At 42.2% G+C, this 21,618-nt stretch overlaps 1 protein-coding gene across 1 annotated transcript in view; it reads left to right on the top strand.

Moving 5' to 3' along the window:
- Positions 1–253: 253 nt before the first annotated feature.
- Positions 254–21,618, top strand: part of IL1RL2 (interleukin 1 receptor like 2) — a 46,365-nt gene continuing 25,000 nt past the window's right edge. The window contains exons 1-6 of the mRNA XM_060027662.1: positions 254–332; positions 1,101–1,169; positions 1,966–2,197; positions 5,109–5,304; positions 17,386–17,545; positions 21,038–21,112. Of these exons, the coding sequence (XP_059883645.1) occupies positions 254–332; positions 1,101–1,169; positions 1,966–2,197; positions 5,109–5,304; positions 17,386–17,545; positions 21,038–21,112 (811 nt within the window). The remainder of the gene's footprint in view (positions 333–1,100; positions 1,170–1,965; positions 2,198–5,108; positions 5,305–17,385; positions 17,546–21,037; positions 21,113–21,618) is intronic.

Genomic DNA, 21,618 nt, shown 5'->3' with positions numbered 1-21,618 from the left:
GTAATAACTGCTCGAATGGAGTTCGGAAAGGAAGGAATAGTTCATTTGGTGGCACAATTTGGAATAGATTTCAGCAGACAATTAATGGGGATGGAGGACTTCTTAGCTGCCAGAAAATCCGGCACAAAGCCTTCTTCCTAGTGCGATGAACTAGAACCCACTTCCTAGTGCGATGGCACGCTCCTTCCTAAGCTAGCACCGGGAAGGTAGGGCTGCCCCGCCCATCGTAGTGAGGAACTAGCCTGGTACGGAAATGCCACGACAGGACTCAGTCCCGGGCTGTCAGTCTCCACTTTCTACGAGTTCCTGCGCGCTCCGATCCAGTTCTGCAGGTACACACCCGGCTCGCGGAGTCTGCAGCTGAGCAGGGCGCGGGCGGGACGAGGAGATGGCAAAAATGTGCGCGAGTGGGCGGCGGGCGGCGATCGGGACTCCCGGGCGGCCCCTGACCGGCTGGGCGACCTTGGGGGAGCGGACTCCGTCTGTGGAAGAAGGTGTGGAGCCCGCGTCCACTGCCGGCCCGTCTTCCTCCCTCTTTTCCTGCCGGCCTTTGCCATATAGGCCTAAGCTGCCTTCTCCCGAGTGAGCAGGTTTCCGTTTAGACGGCCAGGCCCAGGAAGAACCTGAGGCCAAGGACGCGCAGGGAAGGCTACGCGCGACGCACGGTGGGCACTCGGGCGCCACCACGGGGAACAGGGGCCGCGGGCTGAGGCGGGCCGGGCGGCGAGCTGCGTGGCAGAAGGGGATGTCCCTGCGCCCCCAAAGGAGGCGACCGGGCAGCGTGGAAGAGGGTACCCGCCCCGATGCCCACACTGCGCCTCCGGCCCCTCCCGACCCCTCCCACTGATGCCTCTCCCCCCGGATTCTGGAGGTGGGCGCTCGGAGCAAGGGTGGGGCAAGGGAGGGAGCCGTCTTTGGGGGCGCGTCCGGATACATCTGGGGCCAAAGTTGGAGGTCTCCTCATGGAGCAGGAAAGGTCAAAAGCCTAGCTGGGATCTCTAGCTGATATTCAGAGGTCGCAGAACCCTGGCCTCGTGCCGCGGGAGGGCGCGCTCCGCCCGCTGCGCCCCTTTCCACACCTCCGTCTTTCTTCCTCGCAGCCTGTAGGGGAATGCCATTGTTGCTGCTCTGCGTCGTGTGCACCGCTCTTCCACGATTTATCAGAGCAGGTACGTTCGGTTGGTTCGGATCTCAGTGGCCCCCCTCCCTCTCTGCCACCCTGCCGCTCTGGGCGAGCCCCTGTGCAGACCTCCTGGGGGATCACGTGAGACCGGAGCCTGGCCGGTGACACTCGCCCCAGGGGTCCAGGCAAAATCCCGCGGGAGACGCTCAGCCCCAAGCATCCCCTTCGAGCTTTGAAGTGACTTGAAGAGGGGTAGGAGATGGGCAAATTTGCAAGTCAAGGCTCGAGTTAAAATGCTCAAATAGATCTATAATACCGTCTACTTTATATGTCAAACGGACATGTTAGACCCAAGGTAATAGCAAAGAAACCAGCCACGGAACAAATTACTTCCAAGAAACACTAAGCAATTTGTTAGAAACGAACTTTAAAGCGAGCGGAATTGTTTAACAATCCTTTGGGGGAGGAGATACTTACACCTTTTATTGGGGACGGACGAATTAACCGGGTAGCAGAGCAGAAGGAAAACAGGTCAAGTGGGGCTCGGAATAGGAACGTTTACACTGAAGGAGGAAGATGAAGGAATTGAGGGTCTTAGAAGGGAAAGAGGGGACTCATTCCAAATGGGGAGATCACTTGTTGAGGGGGAGGACCGAGTAAATTCCCTCTTATGGACAGATGTGAAGGACTTCAGGTCATGCTTTCACATCAGCAACTCCCATACTGAGAAAACTCTCACATAAAATTTCAAATCAGCAAGAAAATCGAGGTGTTTGTGGAAACTAATCATAACCAACACTAGCGCTCTCGGTTGTGATTATTTTTTTCCTTTCTTTCCCTAGATGCTTGCGAGGACGTGAGTATGCAGGATACTGTGTCAGTGGGCCAGCCTACGGCTTTTCACTGCATATACCCTCTGCCAACATCTGGGAAGGTAGATGCAACATGGTATAAATATCCTAGAAAAATCCCAGTATCCAAAAACATACAGTCTCGAATCCACCAGGACCAAAACTGGATTTTGTTTCTCCCTGTGAAAGGGGAGGACTCTGGGATCTACTACTGTGATACAAAGTAAGTTCCTCATTCATGAGAACTGTCTCTCTCATTTATATATATATATATATATATATATATTTATATTTATATTTATATATATATGTGTATATATATATAATATGTAGAAAACAATGAGAAGAATATAGATTTGTAATTGTTACGAGGTGGTTTCAATGAACAGACTTTTAAGCAGAAGAGATTTGTAAATCAGTTGCTGGACCGTGAAATGCATCTTTTCCTATTGAGATGATGTCCAAGGCCAGCTTACGAAGCCTGTTTAATTCCAACATGATTGCTGCCTTCTTTCTTGGAATGCCAGAAGTTTTTGCGACAGGTGGTACATCCAGATAGGTATAAGCCTTCTTCAAGCACTTTTTGTAAGGGTTCTGCTATAGGAATTTAACAGTGACCAAGCACCCAGTATGTTCTAGACCCCATGCTAAGCCTTATGCTAGTAATGTAAGTAAGTGACAAAGGTCTGGTGGGAGATAGTTGAGCCTGGTTGGCACTGTGGTGAGCCAGAAAGCGTATGTCACACCAAAGGTGGCAGTCTATGCAGCAGTTCAAGTCCATCTTCCAAAATTTCAAGGTAACCTGGAAATTGGAATGTGTCTGTATGGGTGTGTGTGTGGTTAACTTTCCAATAAGCTTTGTGCATGTGTCCTAATTAAAACACATCTGTGGACCACATTTTGGCTGAGGGCCCCAATTTTCTTATCCCCCTTTGCTAATGTGCATGACCTTCATGAGTCATTTGACCTCCACGAGCCTTGGCTTGCTTATCTGTAAAGTGGGAGTAATGTCGGCCAGATAGGGTAGAAGTTAAAATGACCCCAGCTCATGTGTGAAGTAGGTACTCCAGGAACGTAGCTGCATCCTCCCTCTCTTGCGGTTCCTCGGTATTTGCCAGCCTCTTTCTGTGTTTCAGGATGGCCATGTCCTTCTCTGATTCCTGCCAGATTCCTCATTTCCGTGTGATTGACTCGAAGTACATGGTTACTCAGTGGCACAGGTGGAAGTGCCAGTAGCCCCTTCCCCAAAATTTCACTCACTCTGCAGACCGGCTGCTGACGTCTTGAGGGGGTCTGCTCTCCTCTTTCCTCCAGGTTATTCATTAACCAGAGTTGGAGATCGTATGCCGCACAAATCTGTCTGGACGTCCAGGCTGGATTTATTTATTTTTTATTCTAACTGGGACTTCATTTTTACTTATCTTTATTGGGGTATAATTGATTTACAATGTTGTGTTACTTTCTGCTGTACAGCAAAGTAAATCAGTCATATGTATGTCCACTCCTTTTTAGACTCTTTTCCCATATAGGTCATTACATAGTACCGAGTAGAGAGTTTCCTGTACTATACAGTAGGTCTTTATTAGTTATCTGTTTTATATATAGTAGTGTGTATATGTCAATCCCAATCTCCCAATTTATCCCTCTCCCCCCCTTTCCCCTGGTAACCATAAGATTGTTTTCTACATCTGTAACTCTATTTCTGTTTTGTAAATAAGTTCACTTGTACCATTTTTTTTATATTCCACACATAAGCAATATCATATGATATTTGTCTTTCTCTGTCTGACTTACTTCACTCAGTATGACAATCTCTAGGTCCATCCATGTTGCTGCAAATGGCATTATTTCATTCTTTTTTATGGCTGAGTAATATTCCATTGTGTGTGTGTGTGTGTGTGTGTGTGTGTGTGTGTGTATAGCACATCTTCTTTATCTGTTTCTCTGTTGATGGACATTTAGGTTGCTTTCATGTCTTGGCTTTTGTAAATAGTGCTGCAATGAACACTGGGGTGCATGTATCTTTTTGAATTATGGTTTTCTCCGGATATATACCCAGGAGTGGGATTGCTGGATCACAGGCTGGATTTAAAATATTTAAATATGGGAGCTGTGAAATGGGGCAAAATAATCTTTCCTAGAACGTAGACATCAATACTGTCTGTCATGGAAGAAAATAAACATGAATTCTCACAAATCTTTAATATATAGATATGATACATGTTTAGTAAACTGTATATTTTTACTTTGAAATAATTCAAATTCATATCACATTTGCAAGAATTGTATAAAGGGCTCCTGCCTACCCTTTATCTAGATTTCTATTATTTAACATTTTGCCACATTTTCCCCATCATCCCCTGTGTATGTTACACACGGTATTTTTTCTAAACCATTTTATTCCAAATCATCTCAGTTGTATGCATCAGGTCCCTTTACCCCTTAATATTTCAATGTGTCTTTCCTCTCAGCAAGAATATTCTCTTAGTTATATTAGAATAGTTATCACATTCAGGAAATTTAACCATCACACAATACTTTATCTAGTAACCAATTTGTATTCTAATTTTCTCAATCTTCTCAATGATGACTTTTATAAATGTTTTTCTTCCTTTTCCTGTGGAAGATTGAATCCAAGATCACTGCATTGCATTTGGTTGTCATGTACTTTTAATCTCTTTTCATCTGGAACAGATCTTCAGCCTGTTTTGTGTGTGTGACATTGACATTTTTAAGAAGTACAGACAATTATTTTATATTGTATCTCTTAATTTGGGTTTGCCAGATATTTCTTCATGAGTCGGTTCAGGCTGAGCCTTCTTGGCTGGAATGCTATGGAAGTGGTTTGCATTCTCTTCAGACAGCACACTCAGAGACACCTAGCATCCGCGTGTCCCTGCTTGGTGATGTTCATTTTGACCATTTGGTTAAGATGTCCTCCCGTGTTTCCACCATCCAAATACATCGTTTTTCCTTTCGTAATGAATGACTTGTGAGATGTATGCTGTCTTGTTTGAGGCAGAGGGTTTCCACAGTGCTTGGAAGAGGATTTGGAAATATTTGGAGATAAACAGAATTATTTGGTTTTGTGACTGTTTGAGTTTATGAGGTTTCAATCTGTTGTTTTCTTACAGTGATACAAACACCTGTCCCAGAATGCAAGTCAACCTCACTGTATTTAAAAAACATTGGTGTGGTACTTCTGGAAACAGTCAACCGCATGTGCCAGATGAGTACAAACAGATTTTATACGTTGGAAGAGATGACATTCTTATATGTCCTCTGAACTTCCCAAACAGTTTTCATTTGGATTCAGTAAAGTGGTATAAGGTAAAACAAAAAAAATTTCCTATTGATATTTTCCTTCCTCTTCTTTAAAACCTACTTGTTTTTTTAGTTTAAGCTGTACCTTTTGAAGCAGAACTGGTAAAGAGAGAGATTTGTGTACGTAAGATTTGTTAGCTAATTGCTATGGATAATTTAACGCTGTTAATTACTTATTTTTTTAATTTGTAGTTATTAGAGCTTGGTCATAGCTTATTATTGGAATCCACCCCTCCCCCAATTATTCTTACTTTTCAGACTATCCTTCATTATTCTTTTTAATTAAGATTGATAAGTAGTTTCTTTGAATGGGTAGTACACACATAGGGTTCAGGAATCACGAAGTATCAGAAGGCATGCCCCGGAAAGTCCCCTTCCCACTCCTGATTCATATTTGCCCAGGCCCATCTCACCTTCCATGACATGTGGCTGCTGTAATTGGTTTCTTGCAGACCTTGCATTATTCTTGTGTAATGCCATGCAAGCAAATAAAACTATACCTCCTAGTCCTTTCTTTTTTTATGGAAACAGGGCATCCTATACTCACCTTCCTGCACCTTGTGTTTTCACCTGCAAACCTTCTCTTTGCTTGATTGCACTGGCAGACAATAATGGCAAAGGCATAATCCTGGGCACAGAGGTGCACAGGCGAGGTATTTAATATCTGAATTAGTTCTCTCCCAGCTCTGCTTGTTAGCATTTGCCAGTACAACCATCTGGGTCATGAGTACTCTTTGTGGGAAGGTTTCTATGTACTGTTTCAATTTCTTTAACGGTGATAGGATTATACAAATTTCTTATTTATTCTTGAATGGGTTTTTGTAGGATGGTTTTCTAGGAAATTGTTCATTTCATTAAACGTTTCAAAGGCTCTGGCATGAAATGGTTTATCATTTCTCTGCTTTTAATGTCTGCTTGTGTAGTAAGGTTCATCTTTTATCCCCATTACAATATGTTTCTCTCTGTCTCTGTCTCTCTTTCTCTCTCACACACACACACTCTCTTTCTCCTTCTCACTTGATTAGTCTTATAAAAGATTTGCAGTCAGTTCTATTACTCCTTTCAAAGCACCAATTTTTGCCTTTGTCAGTCCTCTCTGTTATGTATTTCACATTCATTTAGCTTGTTTCTGTTTTCCCCTCTCACAAGGAAAGTGTCAATGAATGCCCTTATCGTGTATTTTATTTTATGCTAATTTTTTTCTTTCCCATTATGGTTTATTACAGAATATTGAATATGGTTCCCTGTGCTCTACAGTAGGACTTTGTGTATCTCTTTTATATATGATCGTTTGTATCCGCTAGTCCCAAACTCCTAATTCATCCCTCCCCCCACCTCCCCACCCCTCTTTCCCCTTTGGTAACCATAAGTTTGTTTTCTATGTCTGTGAGTCTCTTTCTGTTTTGTAAATAAGTTTGGTTGTATCATGTTTTAGATTCCACATATAAATGATAGCATACAATATTTGTCTTTCTCTGTCTGACTTACTTCACTCGGCATGATAATCTCTAGGTCCATCCATTTGCTACAAATGACATTTTTTAATGGCTGAGTAGCATTCCATTGTATATATGTACCACGTCTTCTTTATTCATTCACCTGTCGATGGGCATGCTTTCAGTGAAATCCTCATGTGGTGAATCAGCTGGAAGGGCTTGAGTATGGTGCCACGTTGATCGTTAGGCTATTTCAGAAATTGAGTTAGGAAGCGGGGATCATCAAGAGAGCATGTGAAGTAGAACGGGGATAGAATGGGGGGGAAGGGGAGGGTGAGCAGGGGGAGGGAGCTCATTCCTGCTGCCCCTGATTGTCCCTGTCAAGTGGAAGGAGATGTGATGTGGAGAGTGTGAAAGAGCAGACAGGCGAGCAGGTGGGAGAGAGAGTTGAAGGAGATGCAAAGACTTTCTACGGTGAGGACCATGGATTTGTTTATGTTTGTGTGTTTAGCTCCTGTCGTGCTCATCTGGTTGTAGGGGTGTAGGAGGGGGATGGCAGGATGAACTCAGCATGGGGTTTCTCTGGATAAATACACTGGAAGGATGAAGGGTTTCCTTAATCCTTGACTTGAGGACTTAAAAGGAGATCATTCAAGTGATGGCCACGTGAGTCTAGGTGGGACAGGAAAGGAAATGATGCCTGAAGGATACCGGTGATTAGGAGAAATTAGAGGGGTCCAAGGACTGATCCAGGTTAAGATGGAAAAATGGGCTGGATAGCTAGAAAGTTCACCGTATCACATGATGGCTGTGGTGGGCACAGGCTCCCCATCCACGGGGTGGCTCTTCATATTATAGAGGTTGCAAGGCTATTGATAAAAAAATAAGAACAAAGCACCCAGAACCACACCCCACGTTTTCCTAACCTATAGCTAAGGTTCTGGATGTGGTACAGTTTCTCCAGCTGGCTTCACTGAAAAGCTGAAGTGAGTATGGTGATCTGCTTTTCTACTGGATGTGGGCTTTCTGCCACAGTGTTCCGGGGCCCAGTCTCCAGCTTCGTGGGAGCTGAGAAGCAGTAGGCATGTCTTCTGACTTATTGTTGTTGTGGCTCCAGCAAACGTGCTGGGACTTCACTTGCTGCAGTTGTGTAAGTGGCAACTCCCGGTCCCTGACTTGCAGGTGGTATATCTCAAAGTCTCGATTCCCACCATCAGCATGGTGGTGGAGGAAGCAGCTATCATGCGAACTCGTTCTGCATTGTGCTTCAGCACCTAAGGTTCTGTTTTAAATCCTTTTCTGCTTAAAAGAGCTAGAATTTTTTTTTTTTTTTCCGAAACAAATCCAGTCTGGGAGACATGGCCTCATAGAATTGTTTGGAAGAGTAATTGAAATAATCTATCCACTAAGCCCTTAGTTCAGTGTGGGTACATAGTAATTACTTAATAAATAAATACTAGATATTATTACTTAGTTAAAATAAAAGAAAGAAACAGGTGGAATAATAAGAAATTATCATCAGAATGGTATATTTTTTCTAAATTAACAATGTTTTATTGTGCTAAAATATGTATAACATAAAATTTAGCATTTCAATGATTTTTCAGTGTACAGCTCTGTGGTATTAAGTACATTCACCTTGCTGTACAACCAGAACTTTTTTATCTTCCCAGATGGAAACTCTGTACCCACTGAACAATAACGCCTCATTTTCCTCCCCACCCCCAAGCCCCGGGCAACCACCATTCTATTTTTTGTCTCTATGAATTTGACTATTCTAGGAATCTCATATAAGTGGAATCTTACAGTATTTACACTTTTGTGACTGGCTGATTCTACTTAGCATAATGGCTTCAAGGTTCATCCGTGTTGTAGCATGTGTCAGGATTTCTTTCCTTTTTAAGGCTGGATAATATTCCATTGTATGTACAGACCACATTTTGTTTATCCATTCATTTTTCAATGGACACAGATTGTTACCATCATTCGGCTCTTGTGAATAATGCTGCTTTAAACATGGATGTACAAATATCTCTTTGGCCCCTGCTTTCAGTTCTTTTGGATATATTATCAGAAGTGAAATTTCTGGATCATATGGTAATTCTATGTTTAAGTTTCTGAGGGATTGCCATAATGTTCCCTTTTCTCCTCTCTTCCTCCCTTCCTTCCTTCCTTCTTGTCATTCTAATGATAAGAAGTGAGTTTATGTGTTCAGCACTTATTCTGTACATGGTACATTACTTTCCCAATAATGCTTTCAGTGGTGTGTGTGTGTGTTTGTGTGTGCAAGACAGACACATACACATGAGCTGTCTGGCTATAAAGCCACGGAAGGGACTGTGTATTATTTATTACTCTCCCCCCTAAGGTCTATCGTAGTGTCTTCACTCTATTAAAAAAAGAATGAGGTCTTCCTGATTTCAGCTGAAGAGTTTGATTGATGTTTCTTCCATTGATGTTTGAATGATGTCTCCAAGTGACCGTGTCAGTGTTCAGACAAATCACATTTCACTGTTCTCACCAGACTGGATGAGGCACCAACGTGTGAGTGCAATGCAGTGAGATTTGTCTATACAGTGACACAGCGACTTGGAGAAAGTATGTGACCATATGGTAGTTGCTATGCTCAGTATGTCTGAGTTCCTGACATTTCCAGTTTCTATTCATTCCCAGCAGAGATAAGAACGGCATGAGGAGGGAGAACCACAGCAGTGTGTCCGAGTTCCTCCTCCTGGGGCTCCCCACCCTTCCAGAGCAGCAGGGCGTGTTCTTTGCCCTGTTCCTGGGCATGTACCTGACCACGGTGCTGGAGAACATGCTCATCCTCTGCTCATCAGGCTGGACTCTTGCTTCCACAACCCCATGTACTTCTTCCTCAGGCACTTGGCCCTGACTGATGTCTCCTTTTCATCTGTCACTGTCCCAGAGATACTGATGAACCTGCAGATTAATACAAATCTATCACATAGACAGGGTGCATTTCACAGGTGTATTCTTATATACTTTTTGGTTCTGTTGATAATCTCCTCCTCGCCGTGATGGCATATGATTTATTTTTGTATACAGCATTAGGAAGTGTTCTAATATCTTTCTTTTACATGTAGCTGTCGAGTTTTCCCAGCATCACTTATTGAAGAGGCTGTCTTTACTCCATTGTATATTCTTGCCTCCTTTGACAAAGATAAGGTAACCATATGTGCATGGGTTTATATCTGGGTTTTCTATCCTGTTCCATTGATCTATATTTCTGTTTTTGTGCCAGTACCATACTGTCTTGATTACTGTAGCTTTGTAGTATAGTCTGAAGCCAGGAAGCCTGATTCCTCCAGCTCCATTTTTCTTTCTCAAGATTGCTTTGGCTATTCGGGGTCTTTTGTGTTTCCATACAAATTGTGAAATTTTTTGTTCCAGTTCTGTGAAAAATGCCATTGGTAGTTTGATAGGGATTGCACTGAATCTGTAGATTGCTTTGGGTAGTATAGTCATTTTCACAATGGTCATTCTTCCAATCCAAGAACATGGTATATTTCTCCATCTGTCTGTATCGTCTTTAATTTCTTTCATCAGTGTCTTATAGTTTCTGCATACAGGTCTTTTGTCTCCTTAGGTAGGTTTATTCCTAGGTATTCTATTCTTTTTGTTGCAGTGGTAAGTGGGAGTGTTTCCTACATTTCTCTTTAAGATTTTTCATCATTAGTGTATAGGAATGCAAGAGATTTCTGTGCATTAATTTTGTATCCTGCAACTTTACCAAATTCATTGATTAGCTCTAGTAGTTTTCTGGTAGCATCTTTAGGATTCTCTATGTATAGTATCATGTCATCTGCAAACAGTGACAGTTGTACTTCTTTTTTGATTTGGATTCCTTTTATTTCTTTTTCTTCTCTGATTGCTGTGGCTAAAACTTCCAAAACTCTGTTGAATAATAGTGGTGAGAGTCGGCAACCTTGTCTTGTTCCTGACCTTAGAGGAAATGGTTTCAGTTTTTCACCATTGAGAACGATGTTGGCTGTGGGTTTGTCATATATGGCCTTTATTATGTTGAGGTAGGTTCCCTCTATGCCTACTTTCTGGAGAGTTTTTATTATAAATAGGTGTTGAATTTTGTCAAAAATTTTTCCTGCATCTACTGAGATGATCATATGATTTTTATCCTTCAGTTTGTTAATATGGTGTATCACATTGATTGATTTGCATATATGGAAGAATCTTTGTATTCCTGGGATAGAACCCACTTGATCATGGTGTATGACCCTTTTAATGTGCTAGTATTTTGTTGAGGATTTTTGCATCTATGTTCATCAGTGATAGTGGCCTGTGGTTTTCTATTGTGTGTGTGTGACATCTTTTTCTGGTTTTGGTATCAGGGTGATGGTGGCCTCATAGAATGAGTTTGGGTATGTTCCTTCCTCTGCTGTATTTTGGAAGAGTTTGAGAAGGATAGGTGTTAGCTCTTCTCTAAATGTTTGATAGAATTCTCCTGTGAAGCCATCTGGTCCAGAGCTTTTGTTTGTTGGAAGATTTTTAATCACAGTTTCAATTTTAGTGCTTGTGATTGGTCTGTTCATATTTTCTATTTCTTCCCAGTTCAGTCTCGGAAAGCTGTGCTTTTCTAAGAATTTGTCCATTTCTTCCAGGTTGTCCATTTTACTAGCATATAGTTGCTTGTAGTAATCTTTCATGATCCTTTGTATTTCTGTAGCATCAGTTGTTACTTGTCCTTTTTCATTTCTAATTCTATTGACTTGAGTCTTCTCCCTTTTTTTCTTGATGAGTCTGGCTAATAGTTTATCAATTTTGTTCATCTTCTCAAAGAACCAGATTTTAGTTTTATTGATCTTTGCAACTGTTTCCTTCATTTCTTTTTCATTTATTTCTGATCTGATCTTTATGATTTCTTTCCTTCTGCTAACCTTGGGTATTTTTTGTTCTTCTTTCTCTGATTGCTTTAGGTGTAAGGTTAGGTTGTTTATTTGAGATTTTTCTTGTTTCTTGAGGTAGGATTGTAGTGCTATAAACTTCCCTTTTGGAACTGCTTTTGCTACATCCCATAGGTTTTCGGTCATCGTGTTTTCATTGTCATTTGTTTCTAGGTATTTTTTGATTCCCTCTTTGATTTCTTCAGTGATCTCTTAGTTATTTAGTAGTGTCTAGTTTAGCCTCCATGTGTTTGTATTTTTTACAGTTTTTTTCCTGTAATTTATATCTAGTCTCATAGCATTGTGGTCGGAAAAGATGCTTGATACGATTTCAATTTTCTTAAATTTACCACAGCTTGATTTGTGACCCAAGATATGATCTATCCTGGAGAATGTTCCATGAGCACTGGAGAAGAAAGTGTATTCTGTTGTTTTTGGATGGAAGGTCCTATAAATATCAATTAAGTCCATCTTGTTTAATGTGTCATTTAAAGCTGTGTTTCCTTATTTATTTTCATTTTGGATGATGTGTCCATTGGTGTAAGTGAGGTGTTAAAGTCCCCTACTATTTTTGTGTTACTGTCGACTTCCCCTTTTATGGCTGTTAGCATTTGTCTTATGTATTGAGGTGCTTCTGTGTTGGGTGCATAAATATTTACAATTGTTGTATCTTCTTCTTGTATTGATCCCTTGATCATTATGTAGTGTCCTTATTTGTCTCTTGTAATAGTCTTTATTTTAATGTCTATTTTGTCTGATATGAGAATTGCCTACTCCAGCTTTCTTTTGATTTTCATTTGCATGGAATATCTTTTTCCATCCCCTCACTTTCAGTCTGTATGTGTCCCTAGGTCTGAAGTGGGTCTCTTTTAGAGAGGATATATATGGGTCTTGTTTTTGTATCTATTCAGACTGTATGTCTTTTGGTTGGAGCACTTAATCCATTTACACTTAAGGTAATTATTAGTGTGTGTGTTCTTATTACCATTTTCTTAATTGTTCTTGGTTTGTTTTTGTAGGTCTTTCCCTTCTCTTGTGTTTCCCGCCTAGAGAAGTTCCTTTAGCATTTGTTGTAAAGCTGGTTTGGTGGTGTTGAATTCTCTTCACTTTTGCTTGTCTGTAAAGGTTTTGTTTTCTCCATCAAATCTGATTGAGATTCTTGCTGGTTAGAGTAATCTCGGTTGTAAGTTTTTCCGTTTCATCACTTTAAATATGTCTGCCTCCCCCTTCTGGCTTGTAGAGTTTCTGCTGAAAGATCAGCTATTAACCTTATGGGGATTCCCACCACAGCGGCTCAGGCCTGACACCAGGCTGGAGCAGCAGGACCCTGTCAGCCACACAGCTCAGAAGAAAAGTGAGACAAAAAGGAAGAAAAAAATAAATAAATGAAAAAATTATTTAAATAAAAATATTAAAAAATAATAATAATAATAAAGGAGAGAGCCACCAAACCAATAAAACAAGTCCACCAGTGATAACAAGGGCTAAAAACTAAACTAAGATAAACATAAAAATCAGAAACAAATCAGTCACAGATAGTAAAACTCAAGTTTACAGTTGCTCCCAAAGTCCACTCCCTCAATTTTGGGATGATTCGTTGTCTATTCAGGTGTTCCACAGATGCAGCGTACATCAAGTTGATTGTGGAGATTTAATCCGCTGCTCCTGTGGCTGGACAGGGAAATTTCCTTTTCTCTTCTTTGTTCGCACAGCTCCTAGGGTACAGCTTTGGTCTTGGCCCCATCTCTGCGTGTAGGTCACCTTCAGGCATCTGTTCCCGCCCAGAGAGGACTGAGTTAAAGCAGCAGCTGATTAGGGAGCTCTTGCTCACTCAGACCAGGGGGGAGAGAGGGGTAAGGTAGTTATAATTGGAATGCGGGGCGAGCCTGCAGCGGCAGAGGCCAGCATAACGTTGCAACAGCCTGAGTCGCACCATGTGTTCTCCTGGGGTACTTGTCCCTGGATCACGGAACCCTGGCAGTGGCAGGCTACACAGGCTCCCGGGGCAGAGGGTGGTGGTGGTGGTGTGGATAGTGACCTGTGCTTGCACACAGGATTTTTGGTGGCTGCAGCAGCAGCCTCAGCATCTCATGTCCGTCTCTGGTGTCCATGCTGATAGCCGTGGCTTGCGCCCGCCTCTGGAGCTCATTTAGGCAGTGCTCTGCCTTCTGTGGGCAGCGGGGAAGGAATCCCCTTTCCTCAAACACCCCAAAACAATGGTCTCTCACCTCTTAGGCAGTTCCAGAATTTTTCCTGGCCTCCCTCCCAGCTAGCTGTGGTGCACTAGCCGCCTTTAGGCTGTGTCCACGCAGCCAACCCCAGTCCTCTCCCTGGGATCTGACCTCCGAAGCTAGAGCCTCAGCTCCCAGCCCCCACCCACCCCGGCGGGTGAACAGACAAGGCTCTCAGGCTGGTGAGTGCTGGTTGGCACCAGTCCTCTGTGTAGGAATCTCTCTGCTTTGCCCTCTGCACCCCTATTGCTGCACTCTCCTCCGTGGCTCCAAAGCTTCCCCCCCGCCACCCCCCGTCTCCACCAGTGAAGGGGCTTCCTAGTGTGTGGAAACTTTTCCTCCTTCACAGCTCCCTCTCCAAGGGGCAGGTCCCGTCCCTATTCTTTTGTCTCTGTTTTTTCTTTTCTCTTTTGCCCTACCCAAGCATGTGGGGATTTTCTTGCCTTTTTGGAAGTCTGAGGTCTTCTGCCAGCGTTCAGTAGTTGTTCTGTAGGAGTTGTTCCACATGTAGGTGTATTTTTGATGTATTTGTGGGGAGGAAGGTGATTTCCATGTCTTACTCCTCCACCATCTGGAAGGTTCCCCCCAGAATGGTATATTTTTATTTTTAAGAATTTAGGGACAGAGTAGTTCTGGATAATGACAAAATCTGGCTTGTGGCAGGGAGAATTGAAGACTCATAGGAGTAGAGGTGGTCCTTGAGATTGGAGGTGTTCCAGAGGAGAAAGTTCAGGTGTTAGAACATCCATGCTCATAGGCTCTGAAGTATCCACATTTGGAAAAACAGGAATGTCTCCTTTTGTTTTTCAATTCCAAATTACTCCTCAATACAATGGTTTCTGCCCTATCACCATACTGGATCTATAGTTGCTGAGTTACTACTGGCTTCCCAGCTGCTAAATTTAACATTCATTTCCAATCCTGATCCTGATTTTGATCTCTTGTGGTGTCCATCGCTGCTGGACGTGCCCATGAGCTGAGAGCTTCATCTTCTCTCCCTTCTGAAACTTACTCATTCTTTATCTCCCCACCCCCTGGCTTTTCCTTAGTAATCATTACTGTGTTCTCATTCTCTGGGTTTGGGTCTTAGATTTTAGGGGTTCCCAGTTTCAGCCATGGTCATCTTCAGTTCTTGCTTTGATTGCATTCAGGTGGAAGGCTCATAGGACCATCGCACACAGATGGCTCCAAACTCTCCTTTCTCCCATCTCCAGATACTTCATCCAACAACCTAACATACATTCCATGTAGACATTCCCATCACACAACTCACCAGATTCACCATGTCTAGAGCCACTTTTTAATCTTAACCTCAAATCTGATCATTCTTCTGTATTTTCTTTGCATTCCATCTCCTATCTAAGGACACTTTTGCATCCCTAAGCTGGGACCATACCGGTCCTGTTCCCTCTCCATAGTCCAAATTTGTCACTAAGGCTGTGAATTAGAACTGCTTAAAATCACTGTTTTTTGTTCCCTTCTGGTTATCCCCAGTGTACTGCCTTAGTTCATGTTCTATGCAGCCTTAGTGTGTGGAAATAACTTCCTAAATTGTTCCCTAGTCGTTAGGATTGCCCCCATTTTAATCCTTTCCCACACAGCAACCAGACAGATTGTGCTCCAAGGCAAATATGCACACCTTGGTCCCTTGCACAGACAGCTTCAGATGCTCCTCCCCTTTTCATGGTTTTCTATGATTGGGCTCCTGACTCCCTCACCAGTTTCATCTTCATCACTCTCCTATGACCACTACAGCTTAGCCAGGATGCTCTCGTCTATTTTGTACCTGTGAACCATTGTACATGCTGGGTCAGAATTGTTCTTCTTGGTGCTAGAAAGACAAAAATTTTCAAATGTTGGCTGCTAATATTACTAATTAAAATCTTATTAGTGAGATATCACCACTCACTTTTAACTAAAAATCAAAGCCTTCTGAGAAGTAAAACTCTAAAATGATGCAGCGGATTACAATAGAGACAGTTCTAGTTACTGAAAAAGGACAGAATGGCTCTTCAGCTGTCCAGGGTAAACTTTAATATGATTAAATATTTGTATGTCTTGAATGAGTCAATCAGAAAGGGGACTGATCAAGATCAGAGCATAGAAACAGAGTCCCAGAGATTGCGCCCACACAAGCCCCACCCAGGAACGAGGTTTCCATAATCCAAACGCTCACACTTTTTGTTTGTCCCTATTCTAAAGAAGGCAATCACTCATATTATCAGCATCTGACTCTTACTAGTAATTCCCATTCTACTCAGTAAGCAATTATCTGATTATAATTTGGTTTCCCCTATAGAGTGTTTACAGAAAAAATAATATAAGACTTCTAGAAAGTTATTGTTCACATGATAAATAAATAAACAAATGTTCATTTTGGCATTATTGAGTTTCACCTTCCACGATGGAAGCATTCACACTGTTCCAGTGGTGGAGAGTGAATTCTGACCATGGTTGACTCAGTGAGGATAGAGCTCAAAACTTGAGCGATTACGTCTTTATATAATTAGGGGTTGTATGTTTGTCTTCTCTATTATAAGGATTGTGAGCTCTGAGGGACTGCATCTTATTCCTGCATGACCAGGGCCTCTCACAATGCTAGCAAAGAGCAAGAAAAATATTTGAGTGAATAAATGGACTCAGTTATCCCAGATGTTATTTTGTAGATTGGCACTTCCTGAAGAAACGGGAAAAGGTTTGAGAAAGAGTTCAAGAGTGGGCCTCTGAGATGGAAAAAACGATTCACATGAGAATGTGAGCTTATGACAGGACAGATGAATGGTGAGGCTTGCCCTCTGGGTGGAAACTGAGGAGAACAATGAGAAAGGCCTTCCTGAGACTAACCAGCCTTCAAGGTGGTTTTGTGTGAGGCCGTTTCCTTGTTGATGCAGTGGAAGCCTGGGTGACTTAAGAAGTGACGTGATATCTGCTCCCCTTAACCTTGCCACGTACTTTGACTATTGCTCAGGCCTCCAGATAGAAGGTTGGTGAAGTTATTTTGGACCTCGGCAAAGTCCAACCCCTGATAGGTGGAGAAGGTGTGATTGGACCTGTAACACAGAGGACGCAGTCCTTATTCACCTGGGCTTGCAGTCTTGCAAAGGGGCTTGGTGCCATTAGACGGTGGTCCATTGAGAGACGTGGAGGACCTTCCTGCTTGTTCACATCCTCCTACCAGACTCCTTTATGGACTAGGTCCAATCCTTCTCCATAAGGTCTTCCTTCCAGCCTTCATAGGCCTCTCTCCTCTCAACTCCCCGTATACCTCATATTTATAGCCCTCACTGTAACCTGTAGAATATTCTTTATCAGTTTTCTGGGGAGATATGTACATATCTTATATAAATATACATATGTCTTCAATTAGATTGTAAATTACCTAAGGTCTAGAGATCACATAGGTTTCTTGTCTCCCCATGGTTGATAGAATGGTGCTAACTAGGAATGTAACTGATACCCCAAAATACTCTTTGAAATGAAAAATATATTTTTAAAATTTAGGACTGTAAAGAGATTGAAGGAGAACGATTTATTTCTCGGAGAAAGAAGCTTTTAGTGAAGAATGTCTCGACAGAGGATGGAGGGAACTACGCGTGTCAAGCCACGCTCACATACGCAAAGCAGCAGCACACTGTTTTAAATAGCATTTCTGTGAACATCAGTAAGTACACTCTTACCCATCCCCTTGACTGCCTCTTGGCTTTGCGTGAGAGGTTGGCTTTGGGCAGAAGGGATTCCCGATCTTGATTTTCCTGAGGGTTAGCAGTCCCTCAAACACGTCATTATTAGAATCAGAGGGTAGGAAGAGTGGGGCAAAAGGGCATGGGCTGTTTAGTTTTCTCATCTGAAAAAAAGGAATACTAAAATTATTGGTTTATTCATGAAAATTAAATGAGATCATGTCTATGGAGTAGCACCCAGGGTGCCTGGCGAAGTATAGGTATTCAGTAAAGGGCAGACATGAATACCTCAATGATCTTATGCTCTAGTCTTACATTGGTGGCTGAGGGAATTCTTTATAAGATGGAATTTCAAAGGCAAAATGAAGAATACCTTAAGAGATCATTGAGTCCAATAATCTGTGTTTTATGTCATTGCAATAAATGTTTATTTATAATCTGCTATATGCCAAAAATTGTTAAAACCTATAATTAAAAACTTAAAAAATTCTTTCTTGTATTTGAGAAGCTCTCAGCCTGGTTGTAGTGGTGCTAGAAATGTAAATGGGTCATCTTAACATTATGTGGTAAGGAGAGTGTTATAGACAGTGTCCAGGGGAGCAGGAAAAAAAAATCAGAAGTAGCTGCATAGGTGGCAAGTAAATAAATGGCCTTGGAAGCTTTCCAAGAGGAAATGTCTTCTCAGCTGAATTTTGAAGGATGAGCAGGGTTTACAGAAGTAAAGAAGAAGGAGGAGGGGCAGAGAGAAGTGTCTAAGGCAAAGCATAGAAGCGTCTACCATGATAGTTCATGTTGGATCTAAAAGTAATTTTGTTAGAGCATAAAAAGCTGTGAGCTGAGGAGTGGTGGGAACTGTAGTCATGGAGTTAAACAGGGGAAAGGTCAAGGGGTCTGATTATACGCAGGTTTTACCGTGAAGCACTGAAGAGCCCTTGGATGAGTGTAAATGCAGAGCCATGAGGCTGCATTTGTGATGGATGAGATCAGTCCTAAGATGGTTTGAGCAGGAGTTGAAGGAGGTCTTGAGGCCTGGAGACCACTTAGGAGGCTGCTGCAACATCTGGATGTAACCATCTGAACTTCGCTGGAAGTGGTAGGAGATTCTTCAGGCAGTAATTTAGTGACCCTTTACTGAGTGCCCATCAAGGTCAGGTCCTGTGCTGGGCAGGGAGAACATGATGGTGAGGCAAACAGCCATGACCGCTGCCTGGATGGAGCTTTGGAGTCTGAGCAGAAAGGAAAATGTGATATCAAACAGACAAGGATCTGTTGAGAAGGAAGTGGGTCAGGGAAAGCTTCCCAATAATAGTGATGCTGATGGTCAGGAAACATTAACTGCTGAAACGAGTGAGGTTTTTTCTAGACTGAGGGGGCAGCCAAAGTGAAGGCCCTACAACAAGTCAGACCATGGTATGTCTGAAGGATGGGAAGTAGGTAGGTTGGTGGGATGATGCTGAATAAGGGAGATCACAGTAGGCAAAGAGGTTGGAGAAGCAGTCAGGGGCCAACGTTAGGTAGGAACATTCAGTCCAGTGTGGGAAGCATGGATTTTCTCCTAAGAACAATGGGAAGCAGCCAGAGCAGTTGAGAGCAGGAGAGTAGCATGGTGTAACATGTTTCTGAGAGCTCACTGTGGCCACTGTGCACAGAGCGATCCCTATAGGTAAGAATGGCAGTTAGGAGACAGGTGCAGAAATGCAGGTGAGACATCAGCTAGGCACAGGTGGATGGACTCCAGGCATTCTAGGAGGTAAAATCCACAGGTCTTGGTGTCAGATTGAATGTGGGGTGAGAGACATGGCAAGATCCAGGAAGCTAGGCCTTTTGGATGGTGATACGATTCAAGGAAAAAAGATAACTCTGGAGGAAAACTGGATTTAAGAGTGAGATCATGAGTTTGGTCATGGGTGAGCTGAGTACTTGGTGACTTGAGACGTCAAGTAGGTCATGGCCTATATGGGTCTGGAGCTTAGAGTTACACCTTGCAAAGTCATTGAACTTTAGACGATAATTGAAGAGGTGGATGTGAATGAGAGTGCCTAGGGAAAGGGTAGAGAGTAGAAACTAGGGTTTAGGTGTAAAGAAAGAGGCACAGACTGAGAAATGCTAAGAGGTAAAATTAGTTTGGCTGGGTGATGATCATATGAAGAGGGTGGGAGGAAAGCTGTTACTTAGAATGACATCTAGATTTTCTATGTGTGTGATTGAGTGGGAGATGGTATATTAACTGGCTGGTGATGACTTCTGTTTGGGACATACAGTAAGTCCCCCACATAAGAACAAGTTCCATCCCAAGAGCATGTTTGTAGGTCCCACAAAGTTAGCTTAGGTACCCAACTAACACAATCGGCTATATAGTACTGTACTGTAATAGGTTTATAATAATTTTCACAAAAATAATACGTAAAAAACAAACACACAAAATAAAGAAAACACTTTTAATCTTACAGTACAGTACCTTGAAAAGTACAGTTGTACAGTACGAGAGCTGGCATCCAGGGGCTGGCATCGAGGGAACAGGAAAGTACCAGCTACATCACCGCTGCTCTTACACTTGCTTCTGGACATCCCGGGCTTGAAATAAAGATACTCTACTTTACACAGTACTGTACAGTAAAGTACACAAAAGCACAACCACTTGTAGAGGTTGCACACATGTGACAGTGTATGCCAGACACATGAACTAACTTATGTGGACACGCAAACGCAAGTTAGCATCTTTGAAAGTTCACAGCTTGAAGGTTTGTATGCAGAGGACTTACTGTACTGAATTTGAATAGTTGGTAGAATGTGCAACTCTTATTGCCACCACAAAGGACATATGGTTTTGCATTTTTATAGCTTCCCTCTTATAACTTTTTCACCTCGCACCCCAAATGGAGAGGAGAAATGTGGGATCCAGAGGGTGATTGCTAAATATTGGTAGACAAATGGGGGAGGGAAGGTGTGGAGAAAGACAAAGGGGTGGGGAGTCAATACAAGGAAGGCAGTTATAAAGTGAGGGGGAGGGATGAAAAAACTGAAGAATAAGGAAGGTCTGCGAAGAATATGGAATAGCAGGGCTGGAGGATGGAGGAGTGGAACTGAGGGCAGACCATTAGGGTCACTGTTTCTTTCTGTCTAGGACCCAGGCCAGAGCTTTGCTTATCACCAGTGCTTAAGACGTGTACTGAATGACTAGGCAATGAGAAGTTATTACACAATCTCATCAGTTTATATTTATGTCAAATATAAAATGATGATGTGAACTCTCTTGGTAGCCCAGCTTTTAGATTTTCCCCTTAGCAATTCAATTATTTCTGGTTGAAAACTATGCACTTATGGAGAGATACTTTGTCACATCATGGGTATTGTTTTTTCTTGACCAATGTTTATTGAAGGTCTGCTCAGTACCAGGTTTTCTTTATGTTATTACTGCATTCAAGTAGTTGGGAATGTTTCTAATACAATTTCATGTGGGTATGATTTCTTAGCAGAAAAAGTGGGAAATGGAAGAAGAATCCCTAAGATCATTTATCCAAAAAATAATTCAATTGAAGTAAAACTTGGTGAGTAAACTTATTGAAGCCACTGAAATCCTAAGGGCAGGAATCAGTAAGTCCACACATCCTTGTGAATGTTTTTGAATTTCAGGAAGGAAGACAAATCCCACACAGGTGTATCCAGTTTCCAGCTTTGGATATACCTGAGTTCATCAGGAGAGGTATCAAAATAAAAAATCACAGAGCAGAAGCCTGGGGAGGTTGTGCTATGAAAGGTCTGGCTGCAATCACTATGCGTCTGAAAGATTACTGTAAATCTGTTCACGCAAAGACAAATCCTTCCTGAAAGACATGATATGTAATATCAAACTACTATTAAGTAATGTTGATCAAGAGTCCTGGGTTATATTATCTCACACTAGGAAAGATATGAAAGGAGTAGGGGAAGTTATCATGTTATTTTCCTTATTTTACATAGGCAGGGATCAATAAACACTGCCTCAGTTTGTGATCTAAGTGGAGAAAAAGGGACTCAAATAATTTTTTAAAATTTAAAGGTAATCACTAGTAAG

This window comes from Delphinus delphis, chromosome 12, assembly GCF_949987515.2.
Source record: "Delphinus delphis chromosome 12, mDelDel1.2, whole genome shotgun sequence".
Taxonomy (NCBI): domain Eukaryota; kingdom Metazoa; phylum Chordata; class Mammalia; order Artiodactyla; family Delphinidae; genus Delphinus; species Delphinus delphis.
This window is presented reverse-complemented; position numbering and strand designations above follow the sequence as displayed.